The 16,538-nt window shown below is 50.7% G+C and overlaps 7 protein-coding genes across 7 annotated transcripts; 3 read left to right on the top strand and 4 right to left on the bottom strand.

The window, feature by feature from the left end:
* Positions 1-380: 380 nt before the first annotated feature.
* PV06_02238 (uncharacterized protein) lies at positions 381-1,917 on the top strand (the record flags this gene model as incomplete). Its single annotated transcript, XM_016402891.1, has 1 exon — positions 381-1,917. One exon carries the CDS (start codon positions 381-383, stop codon positions 1,746-1,748), a length of 1,368 nt encoding a protein of 455 aa, XP_016266788.1. The 3' UTR covers positions 1,749-1,917.
* A 173-nt stretch (positions 1,918-2,090) lies between these two features.
* On the bottom strand, positions 2,091-3,848 carry PV06_02237 (uncharacterized protein; the record flags this gene model as incomplete). Its single annotated transcript, XM_016402890.1, has 2 exons — positions 2,091-3,647; positions 3,717-3,848. The coding sequence occupies 2 exons, from the start codon at positions 3,846-3,848 to the stop codon at positions 2,091-2,093; spliced, it is 1,689 nt and encodes a 562-aa protein (XP_016266787.1).
* An 835-nt stretch (positions 3,849-4,683) lies between these two features.
* On the bottom strand, positions 4,684-5,601 carry PV06_02236 (uncharacterized protein; the record flags this gene model as incomplete). The annotated part of the gene is made up of 2 exons (XM_016402889.1): positions 4,684-5,077; positions 5,165-5,601. 2 exons carry the CDS (start codon positions 5,599-5,601, stop codon positions 4,684-4,686), a joined length of 831 nt encoding a protein of 276 aa, XP_016266786.1.
* Positions 5,602-5,941: 340 nt separating this feature from the next.
* On the bottom strand, positions 5,942-7,151 carry PV06_02235 (histone H3). The gene is made up of 3 exons (XM_016402888.1): positions 6,730-7,151; positions 6,517-6,670; positions 5,942-6,460 (listed from the first exon to the last, which is right to left on the bottom strand). The coding sequence occupies exons 1-3, from the start codon at positions 6,764-6,766 to the stop codon at positions 6,241-6,243; spliced, it is 411 nt and encodes a 136-aa protein (XP_016266785.1). The 5' UTR covers positions 6,767-7,151; the 3' UTR covers positions 5,942-6,240.
* PV06_02234 (histone H4) lies at positions 7,061-8,267 on the top strand. The gene is made up of 4 exons (XM_016402887.1): positions 7,061-7,302; positions 7,371-7,745; positions 7,797-7,867; positions 7,920-8,267. Exons 2-4 carry the CDS (start codon positions 7,519-7,521, stop codon positions 7,931-7,933), a joined length of 312 nt encoding a protein of 103 aa, XP_016266784.1. The 5' UTR covers positions 7,061-7,302; positions 7,371-7,518; the 3' UTR covers positions 7,934-8,267.
* A 3,239-nt stretch (positions 8,268-11,506) lies between these two features.
* On the top strand, positions 11,507-14,189 carry PV06_02233 (uncharacterized protein; the record flags this gene model as incomplete). The annotated part of the gene is made up of 6 exons (XM_016402886.1): positions 11,507-11,518; positions 11,575-11,883; positions 11,976-11,983; positions 12,040-12,372; positions 12,421-13,036; positions 13,822-14,189. 6 exons carry the CDS (start codon positions 11,507-11,509, stop codon positions 14,026-14,028), a joined length of 1,485 nt encoding a protein of 494 aa, XP_016266783.1. The 3' UTR covers positions 14,029-14,189.
* Positions 14,190-15,502: 1,313 nt separating this feature from the next.
* On the bottom strand, positions 15,503-16,108 carry PV06_02232 (uncharacterized protein). The gene is made up of 2 exons (XM_016402885.1): positions 16,087-16,108; positions 15,503-16,001 (listed from the first exon to the last, which is right to left on the bottom strand). Exon 2 carries the CDS (start codon positions 15,877-15,879, stop codon positions 15,529-15,531), a length of 351 nt encoding a protein of 116 aa, XP_016266782.1. The 5' UTR covers positions 15,880-16,001; positions 16,087-16,108; the 3' UTR covers positions 15,503-15,528.
* Between the last annotated feature and the right edge of the window lie 430 nt (positions 16,109-16,538).

The raw sequence follows: 16,538 nt of genomic DNA, 5'->3' as shown, positions 1-16,538 counted from the left end.
ATCTATGGAAGAGCCCTGAATCGTCTCCCGTGTTCATCCTCGCGGTGACTTTCCACCAGCATTTGCGGAGAAATCCCCACGCCATTCTCAATGGGGCAAATCTGTCCCAGCGACGCTTGACAACGATGATTGGACTATCTCGAACGACGCTGTGCATCAGTGGTCGATGATAAGAGATGCAGGGCCCATTGCGATAACAGGATCCGAGCTGGAACGTCCAAGCCCAGCATGAACATTCCCTGTTGTTCGGTAAATTTGCGAGTTTGAATACAGACATCAAATCCTGGACAGTTCCATATAACCGGCACTATCCTCGCCGCTGTCCCTTCCAGAGTTCTTATTGAACAAGTCCATTCATTCAGACAGTCCTGTCCGCCATAATGGACCCACGAACGCTCAAGCGGTCATTAGCAGACCTCGTCGCCCGGTCTCAACCATATATCCAAAAAGTTAACAGTCATGTCCAAGCATCACGGCATCATTGCTCATCCTTCTCCAAATCCGCCCAGCATCAAGTCGAAAAGCTTCTCGAGGAATTTCGTGGCAAGGAAATCCTTCCTGCCGTCCTTCTACTTATTTTCCTCGTACTCGGCCTATCTTCGTACCTTCGTAGCCGACGCAAGCGCAATAACACACGTCCATCAACACCTACCATTGAAAAAGCGTCCTCACCTTTCGCCAAACCCACCCGCAAGCCGGGAACATGGGAACCCTCCTCCTTCACCCGCCCAACTCCTCCCCCCTACCCAAACTGGTCCATAACAGAAACGAAGCCCCTACCCTATCGGCCATTCAGATACGGCCCCAAGTACTTTGTGACCATGGGGCTTCGCAACGTCAATTACGACGATTGGATCGAGCTCGACAACCACTACCCGCGCTTCCACGACGACAAGGCACGGCGCATCATCGAACGCGGTCCCAAATGCTGCAGGACCTCTCCAGAAGCCCTCCCCGCGGCTCTCGAACTTCTCGACGAGCTGGCTTCGTACCTGCCCGCGCGCTACCCGACCCTGTATAAACGCACGGAGACGGGGATCTTGAACCTCTGGTCGAACGAACACATCGACACCACGTCCCGGCCGCTGCCAGAAGACCCGATGCAGTCCTGCGCCCGACTCACCCAGGACGACCTGGCCATCATGATCGAGCGCCCCGACGGCCAATACTACCTCCTCGCCGGCGCCATCCTGCTCGCCGGGTTCTGGAGGCTCGAGGACAAGATAGGCATGCCCCTGTCCGAGATCCACACGTCGGGCGACGTGCCCCAGTTCCGCGAGAAGCTCGAAAAGGGCATGATGAACTTCTTCCGCCGGCTGAAGCCGGAGGAGCTCGTCGCGCGCAACAACTACTTCCTCCAGGTCGACGACGAGCTCGCGTGGAGCCACTCGATCGGCTCCGAGGACAGCGACGGCATCAGCTGGAACACGGCCGAGAAGAACCGGGCCATCGAGCACCACTTCTTCCGGTCCGAGCGGCAGACGCTGCGCCGCCTGCCCAAGTCCGGCGGCGTCGTCTTCACCATCCGCACCTACTTCCACCCCGTCACCGAGATCGCCGGCGAGGACTACGTGCCCGGCCGGCTCGCCAGCGCCGTCCGGAGCTGGGGCTCCGACGTGTCGCGGTACAAGGGCAAGGAAAAGTACGCCGACGTCCTGCTGGAGTACCTGGACGGGAAGCACAAGGAGCAACTCGACAGGGGGTTGAAGTTGGAGGAGGAAGACGACAAGAGAAGTTACCCTTGGTGATCACATGTGCATGCAATGCTTCGCTTTGACTTGGATCACCATTGGTTAGGGGCTAGCTTTCCATAAGTGTCCCCCCACAAGATTGTATTTACCATTACCATCAGCGTCGTTGATTTCATCAAACGCACTTTACTCAACTACTACGAGTACGGCACAGCTTTATACATAGTATCTACACGTAGGATATGGACTTGCTCAATCCTTCGAAGCTTCTTGATACTAAACTTCACACTACAAATGAGATTATGCATGCCAAAATATGTGCTCATCAGGTCGTTATCTCTCTCTCTCTCTCTCTAATCTATTTACTTCTGAATGGTTCTCTGTAGATGACGAGGGGTCTCACACCCTACTTCTCTTCGTCCCGGTATCCATTCCTTCCAGTCCGGCGACCTCCCTCATCTTGCGCCTCTCCTCGGCGTCCCTGACGGCAAGTTGATCGCGTTCGTGGATCCAGGCGCAATCGTCTCGAAATTCGCAGATGCGACACTTCCACGCGTCGCGAGGCTGCACGCCCTTCGGGGCACGTTCGCCTCGCCAGAAGGCCAGGGCGTCGTAGAGGTACGACCGCAAGAAATTCGGGTTGAAGATGATGGATCTGGTACCGAGGAGCTCGGGGCCGCCGTCGTCGGTCTCTCGGGTCGCCGAGACGTATCTGGCCGTCAGGAGCGGCGAAAGTCGCGTCGGCAGAGATGGCGACGCCGCGGCGAGTTGTGAGATCGACTGTGGTGTCGAAGAAGGTACTTCCATTTCCTGAGTGTCTGCGCTGGCACCGAACGTGGCGGCGGCGGCATCGAAGTTTGATCCTGGTACCACAAAAGTCTCTCGGAACTGCCACATCATGAAATTCCACAACCTTTCGAGGTTGTTGTGATGGATCAAAATCTCCACAGAGTCTTGAGTCGACGGACCAATGTCTTCTTCATTCTCCAGTGCTCCTCGTTGTTGAGAACCGGGCAACTCATAAATGTCGTGGTTGAGGTTGCCAATCTGCGCAATGAAATCGTCGGAAAAGGTCGCGTGGATGTCCAGTTCATATCGTGTTGCGACCTCGTCGAGTTTAAACACCCCTTTTGCCAGATTGTCGACCATGTGGTGGTACATGTGCAGCTGGACAATGGTGGGCCGGATGCTTGAACCAGTGGGCAAACTCGACGTCCCTCTCGTCTTGACATCTGTAATGTATATTCGCTTTTGATCTTCTCGCGGTCGCTGTGACCTTTTGCTCTGCAGAGAAGACTGTGTATTGCCGCCGCCGCCACCACCGCCGTCATCATCACACAGTGCCGATTCTATGGACCGGCCTTGCTCCCTGGTGGTCTTCTCGCTCGTAACGAGATAGTCCCTGATACTGGCCTGGTATTCGGGGGGGACCGGTCCAGACTCCTGATTCAGGGAAAATTTTAAGCTCTGCTCTTCGAGTTTCGGGTCCGGGCAATCGAAGCTCAATTCATCAATGACACCATTGACGAACTCGCCACCCACGGATCCCCAGACCTCCATCTCCCTCGTCCGACCGGTTTCACGCAAGGTGCGCAACCCTTGTATGACATTCCACAGACGCAGGCCCCAGCTGTCTTCTTTCGTGACTACCCTGACGGGCACGGTGACGTGGACTTCATCTTCGAGCGCCTGGTGGACCGCACTCCCTTGTTTCATGGCCGGGGTCCTCCTCTTGCGCCCATGCTTGCTCAGCACGTAAAAGTATTGTAGTTCACACCAAGCAGGAGATACCAGGTCGGTGACGGAGAGCGGCTTCTTCGGTGGCTTCCTGAACCGTTCGATGGGAGCCCTGGTGTCGGGGGCCTCGGGAGGCTCCGCGACAGCAGGTGTGACTTCTTCGCCTCTCCGGGCTTCGATCTCTTCTACATTATTCGCGGGTCTCTGTTCAGCTAGTCGCTAGTCAGCTTGTCAGTAAAAGAAGAGAAAAAGGCCGCCGGGTTGCCTTCTTTCGTTGTTGTTACTCACCACTCTCGTCGCGTACGTCCTGATCGAACTGGAATTGGACTTGGGCAGAAGCTGTAGTCTGATCGTGCCATTGAAGAGTGGCTGCCTCGAGACCAAGGGCTTTGGGCAGATAGATACCAGGAGGTGCTTCATAGTCTTCGATGTCCGTCACGAGCAGCGGCGCGATCACATCTGTTGATCTCTGCTTCGCGTCAACTTCGAGGAGAAGCTGGTCGATTATCTCGAGTTCCTCTGGATCTTCTGCAAAGTCGCTGTATTCGTCTGCATTCTGTTCCGAGTCGTCTGCATTTTCACGATGAACTGGATTTAATTGCATGTGTCCATGACCAATTTGCGTATTGTTGTTGGTATAGGGCATCATCGAGGAGACATCGAGGTTTGTTGTTGGTGGCGTTGCAAGCGTCATGATATCAACGCTCGACCACGAAAGCGCTCAACGCATAGATGGAGTCTGAGAGTATCGTTTCGCACATCCTCAGGGTGTGCAGCAAAGTATATGCTGTCGTTCATGGCTTCTGTTTACATGGTGCCTTGAAGATGCCGTGATTTAGGCTTCTTCTGCCTAATCCTGGCAGTAATTCTAGACGTGTCGCGGGGCTCTAGTCACGCCTGGATGAAGTAATAGCGTGTCGCCTGACGGACGAACGAGGTCCAATACGTACAAACAAAATCCTTTCTGCCCTTCTCTATGACATGGTCTAATATCTACGTGTGTCTCTTTCTGCCTGGACAGTCTCGCCTCTATTCGTTGTAGACGCAACACAATTCCAGGGCTTTCCAGGTGTGGCCCGAACATCGATCCAATGGCCTGGACATGAGGATTCTCTATTCATCTAGTTCCCACAGATAACGTGCTCTTGGATTCCCCTTGTCGACGTATTCTCGACTGAAGATGCAAATACTCATGCAGTTGTGATTTGGTCCTGTAAATCCTCTTTTCACAGTCGATGTTGTTGGACCAAAGGCTTCAGCTCGCTTCAAGACTCTCGGGCACCACAGGCCTGGCCAGCGTATCTGTCGCCAGCTCGATTTTTTCTTCCTTTCTGTTCAAAAAGCTGAGATATGTCTGCCACGCGATGGCAAATATTCCGCTGAACATGAATCTGTAATTCGGCGCAATGAAGTAGAAACTGAATGCGGTGACCGCCGGCCAGAGCTTCAAGGAATTGACGATACTCGTCGGCACCGTTGCTTGCACTCTTGTGATGACGCCGTGTATGGTCTCACCTGTCAGGAAAGCCTGCATTCCGAAGAAGTAGGTGTTGAAGATAGGGGTGAAAACTGCCTGGTTCACAGCAACCTTGGTGGCAATAGATACGATCTTTGACTGAAAGTTGAAATTGCGCCCAAGGAACAGAAACCTGACGTCCAACATTAGCCATCATTGTTTCACCCTGTCCATCCAATCCGCTGCGTTTCTCGAAATGTTGTCAAGAGAGCAGACATACCATTTATATCCAGGGATACTGGCAATCGCTCCGATCGTAAGCATGCGCAGCGTCCTATTTCCATCGTATGCTTCACCCCCAATCTCTTGAGCTGCCATATCACCGCACAGGTATGTGATCAACGTAGTACAGACCTGCACCGTATACGGTCTTTTCATCTGGCTGCGGTGAAACCAATTGAAGAATGTCGACACTGGACCGAGTCGGTGGTACCATAATTGAATAGGGATGTCAACTGGGTCCGCCTTCGTGCTCTCGACGGTCACTTCATTTGGATTGTGTGGAGGCAGTTGGCCCTCGTTGAGAGGCTTCGACTGTTTGGACGTGGACGAGTTGGTAGACTTGCGATTATGGATATGCTGATACCGCGCTCGTGGAGGCCGCACCCATGATGTACTGGCACCAAACCTCGTTGATGCCCTGTGCAAGTTTATCATCTTCGTAAGTCTGTCATTTTGGTCTTCTGCAACATCTTCTCAGAAATGTTAACTCATTTGTGTCCACGCGGCTGCCGATGATAGATAAGTCTGAGCCGAGAATCGGGGAATTGTGCGCATAGCCGAAGGAGAGATCCTCTCTCGGCTGTCGGGAGTTTTAGGCATCCCGACACCTAAGATTAGCACCTGGCAGGCCCCGAGGCTGCAGGTCCAGGCACCACTAAAATCAGGGACGCAGAATGACGCCTATTCCTAGGCGCTAGGTCATTGTTTACAAGCCTAAATTAGGCTATACACAGGCCAAAAACACACTTGAAAGTCGATGGAACAAGAAATCGAATCTGACGTTTGCGACGTGATTTATTCAGCGTCTATCTTGTGTTGCGCTTTCTGCTATCCTCATGTCATGTCTCAATGACTGGAGTGATGTATGATGTACAAGCAGAAAAAGCAAAACGCCCCATGTCACCATGATGTGTTCTTGTAAACACTACAACCCATAAAATATCATTCCGTTTCGCCGGTGCAACACTCATGAAAACCCCCCATAAGCACATTCATTTCAACCCAACTTCCCAAGGTGTAGAATAGTCATAGTGACTGCAGATTGCTGGTAAAGTCGAGCAGTCATGTCATCATCTAGGATCGTTCGCCACGGAGACGACGAGCCAATTGAATGTCCTTGGACTGGATGGTGACACGCTTGGCGTGGATGGCGCAAAGGTTGGTATCCTCGAACAGGGAGACGAGGTAAGCCTCAACGGACTCTTGGAGAGCACCGATGGCAGATGACTGGAAGCGGAGGTCGGACTTGAAATCTTGAGCGATTTCACGGACCAGACGCTGGAAGGGGAGCTTGCTGTGAGGGTTGTTAATCTTTTGTTCATGATGGGATGACGATGATGTGTTACTAACCGGATCAAGAGCTCAGTCGATTTCTGGTAGCGACGGATCTCACGGAGAGCGACGGTACCAGGCTTGTAGCGGTGAGGCTTCTTGACACCTCCAGTGGATGGTGCGGACTTGCGAGCGGCCTTGGAGGCGAGCTGCTTTCTTGGGGCCTTGCCACCTAGGATGCGAGTCAGCAATGAGGCCAAGCGGTGATGAGATGATGTTGTGATGTCTTACCAGTGGACTTGCGAGCGGTTTGCTTGGTACGAGCCATTGCGATGGATGAATTGATGAAAGTTGTGGTGTTGATTGATGAAGAGATAAGAAGATGGTGAGTGAGGCTGATGGATGGAGGAAGGTAAGTGGTGGAGGTGGGGGAAGTGCAGGTATTTGTAGGAAGTGAGAAAGAAAGGCGCGGCTTGGCGGTTGATCCGAGGGCGCAGGGGAATCAGGCAAATGACTCAATGGTCGAATGATGCGAATGGCACTTGTCAATCAACCTGAAAATAATCGTCTCGGATCAAGCCTGCGAAATGATCATTTTTGCCAGGTGCGTTTTGGCTGTGATCTCGAATGCCACCCAAAATTGACTTGGCGCTTCCCGTGATCCGGTGCCTTGGCGCTACCACCTCAAAGATCGCCGAGGCCCTGGAATACCATCAACCCCCCGGAATCACATATTCACCACCCTCGATAATTTTTACAGTTGTTTTAGAAATGATCGCAGGCTCAACTTGTCTATTCTTTGTTCAGGATCAATTTTTCCGATGAGGTTTGGTGGCGAGATCACCAAATCAGTGGCGTCCTGGAGTTCGTGATCCAGCACTAAGCGTTGGCCCTTCCTGAATTCTGATTGGCTCTGATCTAACAAGCCCAAGTTGATCTGGCAGGCACTGCCGGGGTGCATAAGTCTCGCTCCCCGCCGCATCTCCCCAATCAAGTTTCCATTCCATCCACCATCCATCTCAACATCTTCATACCACTTCATCTCTTTCAAACACACTTCTTCAACCCCAATCAATCAACATGACTGGACGCGGCAAAGGCGGAAAGGGTCTCGGAAAGGGTGGTGCTAAGCGCCACCGAAAGATTCTTCGTGACAACATCCAGGGTATCACCAAGCCCGCCATCCGACGTCTCGCTCGCCGTGGTGGTGTCAAGCGTATCTCAGCCATGATCTACGAAGAGACCCGTGGTGTCTTGAAGACCTTCCTTGAGGGTGTCATCCGTGATGCTGTCACATACACTGAGCAGTACGTTCTCCATTGGCTTCGCATCGTTTCATCTACTGACCTTTCTTCCAGCGCCAAGCGAAAGACTGTCACATCTCTCGACGTTGTCTACGCTCTGAAGAGACAAGGCCGTACCCTCTATGGTTCGTGGTCACCCATATTTCTCTGTCAGGCCTTTTCACTAACATGGCCCAGGTTTCGGTGGTTAAATGCCTTCTTCAGCTCAATATCACGACATCACTTTTTCGGCATACTGTGTCTGTCATCATCTATGGCATGGTTGCCTAATCCTTTTTTGCTTTGAGTTACGGAGTGGTTGGTCATGCAAATGGGTTCTCAACTGGGGTTGCAAAGGGTCATGGTTATGATGGGATGGCAAATCCACACGATGTGCTTTGATGTATCAATACAGGCACAGCATGAATACAGCCTGGATCGGCGTTGACAGATGGGCTGGACCATGATCGAATGGACCAGTACCAAGATGAAATAACATTTCAAAGCAAGCCTTTCAAGTTTCCTTCCAATCGTAGTTCGGTCGTGATTGTTTTGCTTTTGGCGCGTTTTTGCCTGTTGAGACGCGTTGCGTGATTTTCAACCCGTTGCCTTGGAGTGTTTTTGGTCGCGTGTGCTCCGTAGCTAGCCTCAATATCCATGATTCTCACGTGTCGGGGAGACTTGACAGCCATAGGCAAAAGTACCCTGAGCAAGTCATCGGTTTGGATTGTCTGCGAGTACACATAACAGGCCCCTCTCTACCTTAATCTCTGCTGACAACTTTGGTGCTAGGATGTACGGGAAACCCTTATTTAGGCTGCTCGCATTCGTATTGGTTATCGTCGTGTATTCAAATTGCCCCGTGAAGCATTCTTGGGCTCGGTATCTCAGAGAGCCAGCTACGTGATGTTTTGAACGTGTATTCGAGTTAATCCCGATGAACAACAGGGTCGATGGCTCTCTCTTATTCCTAATGCTCCATATCTAGTGATTGTGAGATGGACTACTCGCCAGCGGATCTAATTAATTCACCTGGGTACAGTTTGGCCTCTGCTACATGTATTGTTGTCGACATTGATTTTACGGTCCATGATGCCCTTTTTTAAAAGTCCGGCATTGTAACGTATAATTTGCGAGTATTTTGTATGTGATGATACGCATAGAAGAAATCTTGTGGTGTGTCGGGTTGCGAATACGTTCTGTGTTGGTGATCGTTGGGAACTTGGTGTTGATGCCGAATATATTTTTGTATTTATTCTCGGCAAGTCCAAGTAATGATTCATCCAAATATTAACCCATCCTCACCCACTGACTTGTCTAACCCCCTCCCTTGGATCACCAGAGGTAACCTCTTCTCTTTCCTTCCTGCATTCAACGGTAGCTATTCATCGCAGTCTTCCCATCATCATTCCACGAACAGGCCAGGGATCAAACGCTGCCTACGGGTGCTCTGATTACATGGCCCGATTGGGACTGACCCAGATCAGGATTAGCGGGTTCGCTGGGGTACAGGATAACTTCTCGCATTACCCAATCAAGTTAGTATCATTTGCACATAGTCAGTCCATCGAACTCCTCCGTAGTTTATGTCTTTTGAACGAGAGTCTCCCTAATGATTTGAGACCATGAAGAACCCGAACTCCTATGACGAACATGGCCAGGTAAAAGGCCAAGACATACACTCGAACCGACAAAAAGACCCAGAGAGTAGGTCACATAGAATTCGACGAGGGACGAATCTCTATCGGGTATATGCAAGAACTACCTTGAGAGTTATATCGTCGCCAAATCTCTAGGTATCGCTCCCAGTGCCAGCCACGTCCAAATCTCGTCATACTAGCAGAAAGCCACCCCATGGAAATCTTCATGCCGCACGAGATTACTAGCGTAACCTCTTTCCTTCCCTGTTTTGTTGGATGGCCTGCAGCGATCCCTACACAGGTAAATTCGCAAAGGGCTCTTCACCTCACTGGCCACCGCCCCTAGAGCTCTCACAGGATAACTGTGTAGAACACAAAACATGGTCCGAGCATGGCACAGGGAGTGCCTTGTTCCGGTGTCATAAAATGCCCAAGACGCTGTCTTTCTCTGCAAATTCTGGTCATTTTAACACCAAATACCAAGGCAGTGTGCGTGGGATCCGGCCTGTGTCTATGGATGCGCTGTGATCGAATCGCTTCATTTACCAGCCTGCCCAAACCCGGATCGCATGATCATCCTGAATATCTCCAAATCCTTTGCAGCATCAGCGACCGTCGTCTTGACAAGTTTCCCCTCCACGATCAGTTTGTATAGTTCTTTCATCTCCAAAGTGTAGGGGTCCTCGTATGTCTTCCGGATAGTGGTTTCGTGGTAGGCTCCATCGACATTTTCCACAATATGCATCGTCACGGGTAGACCTTTGATATATGGAGTGTCATACTGAACGCGGATGACCTTGGAGCTAGAGTAAATCTCCAAGTGCGCGTCAAAGCGTGGGATGTTGTCTATTCCTGATTCGTAGACGACCGCAAAGCCGGGGTATTCGAATAAGACGCTGTGGGAAATAGACTGTGATCAGCACCGTAATCCGGCCCAACACCCGCATAGGCACCTGATGGAATGCTCACCTCCACATTGGAAAATTCAAATGAGAACCAAGGACTTTGGTGGGAACCCCCAAAGCTTCTCGCATAACAGAAAGATCATGCGAGCCGAGACCTCCTAGTACCCGCCACATTCGCGCGCTTTCTGGAGTCACTGGCACGTTGCATTCCTGTCTCAGGGCTTGTTCTGATATTTCAGCGGCTCTGGATGCTTTATCCTGACTATCCTCGGGAGTAAAGTCGTCGAATCGTTTTGGAAATGTTGCAGACTGGGAGACGAAAGTGCTGTTGGGTCCAATGATATCTGGGGATATCCACGAGGTCAGCAAGCTCTTCCTCTGGATAAGGACAATGCTTCCTCAGTCTTACCACGAACACGGGCATACGTAATCTTTTCTAATCCACCAATCTCTTTTAATGCATCGGTAAAGGCTGCAGCGTACCTCCTCATGTAGCCGACCATCACTTTCCCGGGTGCATTTTGTTCGGCCTTGATCAAAGTCTCCACATCGCGCTGCGTGAGAGCCATCGGCTTTTCAACAAAGACAAACTTGCCAGCTTCAAGCGCCAGGATAGCGTGGGAAACATGATACTCGTCGGAGTTGACTACTAGGACAACATCGACCTCAGTTGAGGCACAAAGCACGGCCGGATCAGTGGTTGTTTTAGGAACATGGTTGTTGACTTTTTGTGAGCAAAATTGGAGCGCTGCCTTCGAGATGTCGCAAAGGTAGGTGATTCGAAAGAGATCGGAGAGGTGGCCGAGCGTGGGAATGTGAACAACCTGTGTCACTTCACCACAACCGATGATGCCGACATTGACGATGGGGGTTGGGTTGTCTATCATTATGACCTGGGCAAGTATGAAAAAAGATTGCGATAGAAAGTACAAGACAGTGTCTAAACAGGAGATGACGAGAAAACAATATATACGGATACAGACACAAAGCGGAATAATGAACTGAGATGTACCTACCTACATACCTGGTACGGAGTAAGTCTTCAGGCTGGAAATGGCCGTCCGGGGAAGATAATGTGTCAGTGAGGGGGGAACTGCCACCCGCTACTCCCCGGCCAGATTTGGCTCTAACTGTATCTGTGCCGCAGGTTGGAGTCTGGAGTGCATGCATTATTTAATGGTCCGCCACTCCCCGGTTCCCATCTCTCCCCTTCATTCTCAATCCCTCTAGTCAGAGCAGCATGGAGTCGACAGTTAGCGAATCTACAGCACCGATCGTTTAGAAGACGACCATCAAAAAGTGCCACAGTGCAGTAATTCTGCTGATGTGGTACTGACATGGCCAAATTTTGATGGTCTCTTCAGTCCGGACTTTCTGAACTCAACGTTGCTTGCTGACGAGGATGTCGAGGCTGGAAAGAACCTCCAAAACGTCGGGCAGCGGACAGAGTTGACAAGCGGCCGAGCGGTCAACTATGAAGACGCCCCTGTTTTGGTGGACCGGTTTCTGGCTTTTGTTCATACCAAAAATCCTATTCTGAATGTCCCGGAAGTACGAATATATGCCAGACGCTTGGCAGAAGAAGGGCCATTATGGGATGCACCCTCATGTCTCGTAGTAAGTGTGGATTTATCGCGCCGACCTATAATGCCTGGTGATCTCACCTACTGGTTCATACTGCTATATCATTTCAAGCTAACTCTCATCAGCTGCTGGCGTGCGCTTTAGGATCTCTTGGGCAGCCATTTGAAGCAATATATACTCAAGAGTCAGGCTACGCTGGTACAACGCTGGTACACCGCAGACTATAGGACCAGATGAGGCGAACATCCAAGTGGCTGAGCGATACTACGAAATAGCACGTCGGAGATTCGGCCTTCTCCGGCAGACACTTATCACTGTCCAGTGCTATGTTCTTTCCGGGATCTACTTGATGTATACACTCCAACCATTCAAGGGTTGGAATGAGTTTCTCCAAGCCTTCATCAACCTCGACATGTACCTCAGCCGGCAGAAAGCCGCAGCACACGGTTCGAACAACTCTCAAAGAAGTGATACCACGCGCGTCGAGCAACGGCTCTACTGGACATTTTTTAAATCAGAATGGTGAGTAGCTAGGAACGTAGCCAAGGTCACACCTAACTTTTGGAACAGTGAGATTCGACAAGAGATACATGTGCCCGAATCTGGACTGTCGAACATTACCTATCCATACCTATTTCCTTCACCCCCCACGCCTAGTAGCCCGGTGATAAATGCACAGACTGTCTCTAGTTTTACGTCGATGCAAGCCTCGCCAAACTCGACTGTCAGTGGCCCGCAAATAATTGGCTTCTCGGAGCAACAGTCATGGTTCTACTATTTGACCGAAATTACCCTCGCCCGTATCGACAACCGCATCCTCAAAGCTTTTTACCAAAGTGATCACATGGGCTGGGCAACTCTGGTTTTACCGGATGCTGTGCAAATGGCGGAACATTTTGAACACGAAATCACCGAGATATATAACAACATGCCCGAGGCCATTTCTTTTGACTGTGACTCGGATGATCAATCTTTGATCGAGTTGAGACATATGGTCAAGGGCCGGTGTAACAACGTTCGATTACATCTTTACCTTCCATTCCTTTACTACATGATTCACCATGGTCACGAGACTAGCTTGGAGATTCAATCAATGCTCCAACCCTGGGTAGACCGAGGATTACGGCACTTGATCGAGTCAAGCTCTCTCGAAGGATACACTCACCGCCACCACGGTACTTGGTATGTATGCAGGAACCAAGCCACAGGGGCACTGGTTGCCGCCAAGAAAAGTGGGCACATCTCTATGCCTGAGCATTGGAAAGATGCGATTTTTAACGCGCTTAAAAATGCTCGAGTACTGGGAGACTCAAAGTCCCGATATTGCCAAGGTCAAGGTGGTCATTCAGGTTGCTTCCTTGTGATAATATCCAACACTATATCTGGAATCTACACGAATTGGACGATCCCGTTCTACAGTTCTTGGCTGTCCTGAGGATAGCACACACCACCAGTCCGTCTAATACTGTCAAACGTATGCCCCATTCTCAAGGTTAAGTTCCAACGGTACATGCAACGATACCTGCGGACGATTCAGAGCGTCGAAGACAATGTCGGTCGCATGCTCGACTGGTTAGACGAAGAAGGTCTCGCGGAAAACACCGTCGTTGTTTATAAGTCTGACCGAGGGTTTTTTCTCGGAGAGAACGGCTGGTGCGACAAACGCTTTATGTACGAAGAGAGTTTCAGATGCCTTTCCTGATCCGATATCCAAAGATGATCCGACTTGGGTCCGTGAATCTCAAGGACATCATCTGCAACGTCGATTTCGCGCCGACTTTTTGCGACCTGGCCGGCTTGAAGGTGCCATCTTACATGCAAGGCGTCTCGTTCCGACCGCTGTTGCAAGGGCAAACACCCAGCGGTTGGCAACAGGTGGCCTAACACCGCTACTGGATGCACAACGACGTGTGCCACAACGCCTAGAGGCATTACGGTGTCCGCAATCAACGGCACAAGCTGATATATTAGTACAACGATGATCTCGGCATCGAAGGCGCCATCCCTGGTGGCACGGAGCCCTGGTGGGAGTTGTTCGACTGCGACGAGGACCCGCTGGAACTTCTCAACATCTACCACGACCCCAAATATAAGGATGTTGTCAAGGAGATGACGGAGCTACTGGAGACGAAGATGATGGAGATTGGTGATGTAACACTCCATCCGAGATTCCAGTAAGCTCAAGGGGGCGGTAATGGTAGAAGCATATCTAGATACGAGTAATGCGGCATGAAACCTCAAGCAGGAAAAAGTTGCATGTGTGAGGAGAAATTTCCAGCGATACTAGCGACAGACCCATGTCTGTGATTTAGGATGACATCTGGAGCCCTCGTAAGAAGTATAAGATGTCTTTGGAAATTCATTGCATCGTCCACGATCACTAGAGCGAGGCAGAGATGATAGATCCAACTATCGCATTGATGCAGACTCGCCGCAACTGGAGCATGTTGACCACATGACCAAGGTACAGTCAATGGTCAACAGGCCTACTTACTGTACATGACGCCGAGCACTGCGACAGTAAACAAAATGAAGCTGGAGCATTCCAATATAGTAGCCAATGCGACATGACTTCTCTCACCTGATTGGCAAACAATCGAACAGTTCATCACCCGTGCACTGCAGAAAAAACAAGTTCTTGGAACAACAACCCAAGTCATGGCGTAGCTGTGACCAGATCAGATGTGCAAGGTGGCTGACTGTCAACCGAAGCGATGCGATTGTGTGGGCTGAACATGGCCCGAGAGAAATCAAGAACAGCTCATGATGAAGCAGATCGGCGAAAACCCCGTACGCAACCGACCTGCTCAGTCCTGCACGTTGCTCTCGGTCCAGCTGAATTGAGGTCGTCCTGGAACAATCGTACTCGTGTAAGTATGTCAAGGTATTGATTGCACAGGGCTGTGGCATTTTGGGCTGGACTTTCTCCTTACGGCAGCGAGCGGGTCAAGGATAATGTCAAACCCAAGTTTTCTCAAAGTACGGAAGAGAAAAAAAAAATTGGCACTCCACCAAAATAGAAGTGCGGGGGGTTGATCCGATGCACCCACATGGCCAACCAAGGTATGCGGCGGAGTAACCCGAGTCAACAAAATTCTAACCACAGTACTCCGTACGAGTACTCGTAACTCGTACGAGTACAGTGGTCGGCTCGGTCGCGACCCGAGAAATGGGCTATTCCGGACATCAGCTCAGCCCCGAGATGATCACACGAGCACAGGACAGATCGTGGCAGAAGGACGAGTGAATGAGTGTACGCAAGACACAGCTCGTTGCGACCCAGCGTAGTTTGAGACAGATGTGGCGGTGCAGCTGGGAAGATCGCCCACCAACGCGCAATCCTTGTCCAAGCGAAAGACCATACCAGGCGCATATCATTCCCGAACAAATACCAAAGGGTGAAACGTGTCGACAATTAGCTCGCTCTAGACAACACTCACATGTCCATCAAAGTCGTACAAAGTACAGAAGCGCAGAGTGTCAATTAGCCGGAGTGCAGCCTTCTTCTACCTTGACTCGTACTCGTGCGACCAATCAGTCACCAATGCGGAACTGCCGATATGCAATGCCAGAAAAATCTGAACAGCCATGCTCAGATGTTAAAAGGTACAGATCCCAGCCAAAACATGTATGACCAGAATACGAGGTTTCTCCGCTGTCAACATGGGCTTCAATGACTTATTCATTGCCAGGTTTAACCTTGGTTACATGCTTCCGCCAGGTAAAAGATTCAAATCCTTGTGGTCCTTTTGCCCAATCGAGCCGTGTAGGCGTAGGCATGCCCCATCCGGCTAGACAACCGCCTACAGTACCTCCAAGAACTCCTTTCAAAGTACCAAGGATGATCTGCAGAGACCCAACGACTGGAACACCGCGCGGTGCCCCGATAATAACCGAATCCTGCTGGCCTAGGGGAGTCGGCAGTCCAATCATTTGGGTGGGCGGCCCCAACAAAGTTTTCTTCAGCTGCACGTCGACGCCTAGACTCATGGTACCCGGGCGAGTTATGGGCACCAAGTAGCTACACATCTCAGCCCTAACCAATGTACAGTATCCATTGGACTAACGCAGCCTCCAATGCAACGGCAACCTCGGCACGTTCCTGCATTTTAGCCCAAGAGTCCAGAAAAAAATTTGGACCTTCTAGAAGTCTTCCACGCAATTAATCCTTGTCTGTCTGACTGACTGACCGACGGACTGAAACAACATTCCGCCTAAAATGCGACAATCACTCACCCGTCTGAGACCTTGGTCTGATCGTGGCTGCGACAATGCCTCATTCGATACGAGGATTTGCTGGCCGATCTTGCACCGAAATCAGGGAATTTAGGCAGTAGTCATTTGTAAATCAAGACAAATTTTTCCAAGACCAAGGTAAGGTTAGAGGTCGGTTATGTCAGATCGACAAACACCCTCAAGAGACGAGGCTGCCGCATAAGCATCGTGGCCGTGCATTATTACGAGTACTCGTTACTGTGCTCGTACTCGGAGTCGATGCGAGCAACCCCCAACATGACTCAGCTGATTGAAATGTACGAGGATAGAGAGATAGGCGAGGCCAGGCTAGGATGATACTTTGCAATGCAAGGAGCGATCCAAGCTTGGATCTCGGGCGATGAGCCAGCCGATGCAAACTGCCGGACTTTCCATGTCGATACAAGTTTGTACTACAGTAGGCAAATAGTTTT

Source organism: Exophiala oligosperma (assembly GCF_000835515.1).
Source record: "Exophiala oligosperma strain CBS 72588 unplaced genomic scaffold supercont1.2, whole genome shotgun sequence".
Lineage (NCBI taxonomy): Eukaryota > Fungi > Ascomycota > Eurotiomycetes > Chaetothyriales > Herpotrichiellaceae > Exophiala > Exophiala oligosperma.
This window is presented reverse-complemented; position numbering and strand designations above follow the sequence as displayed.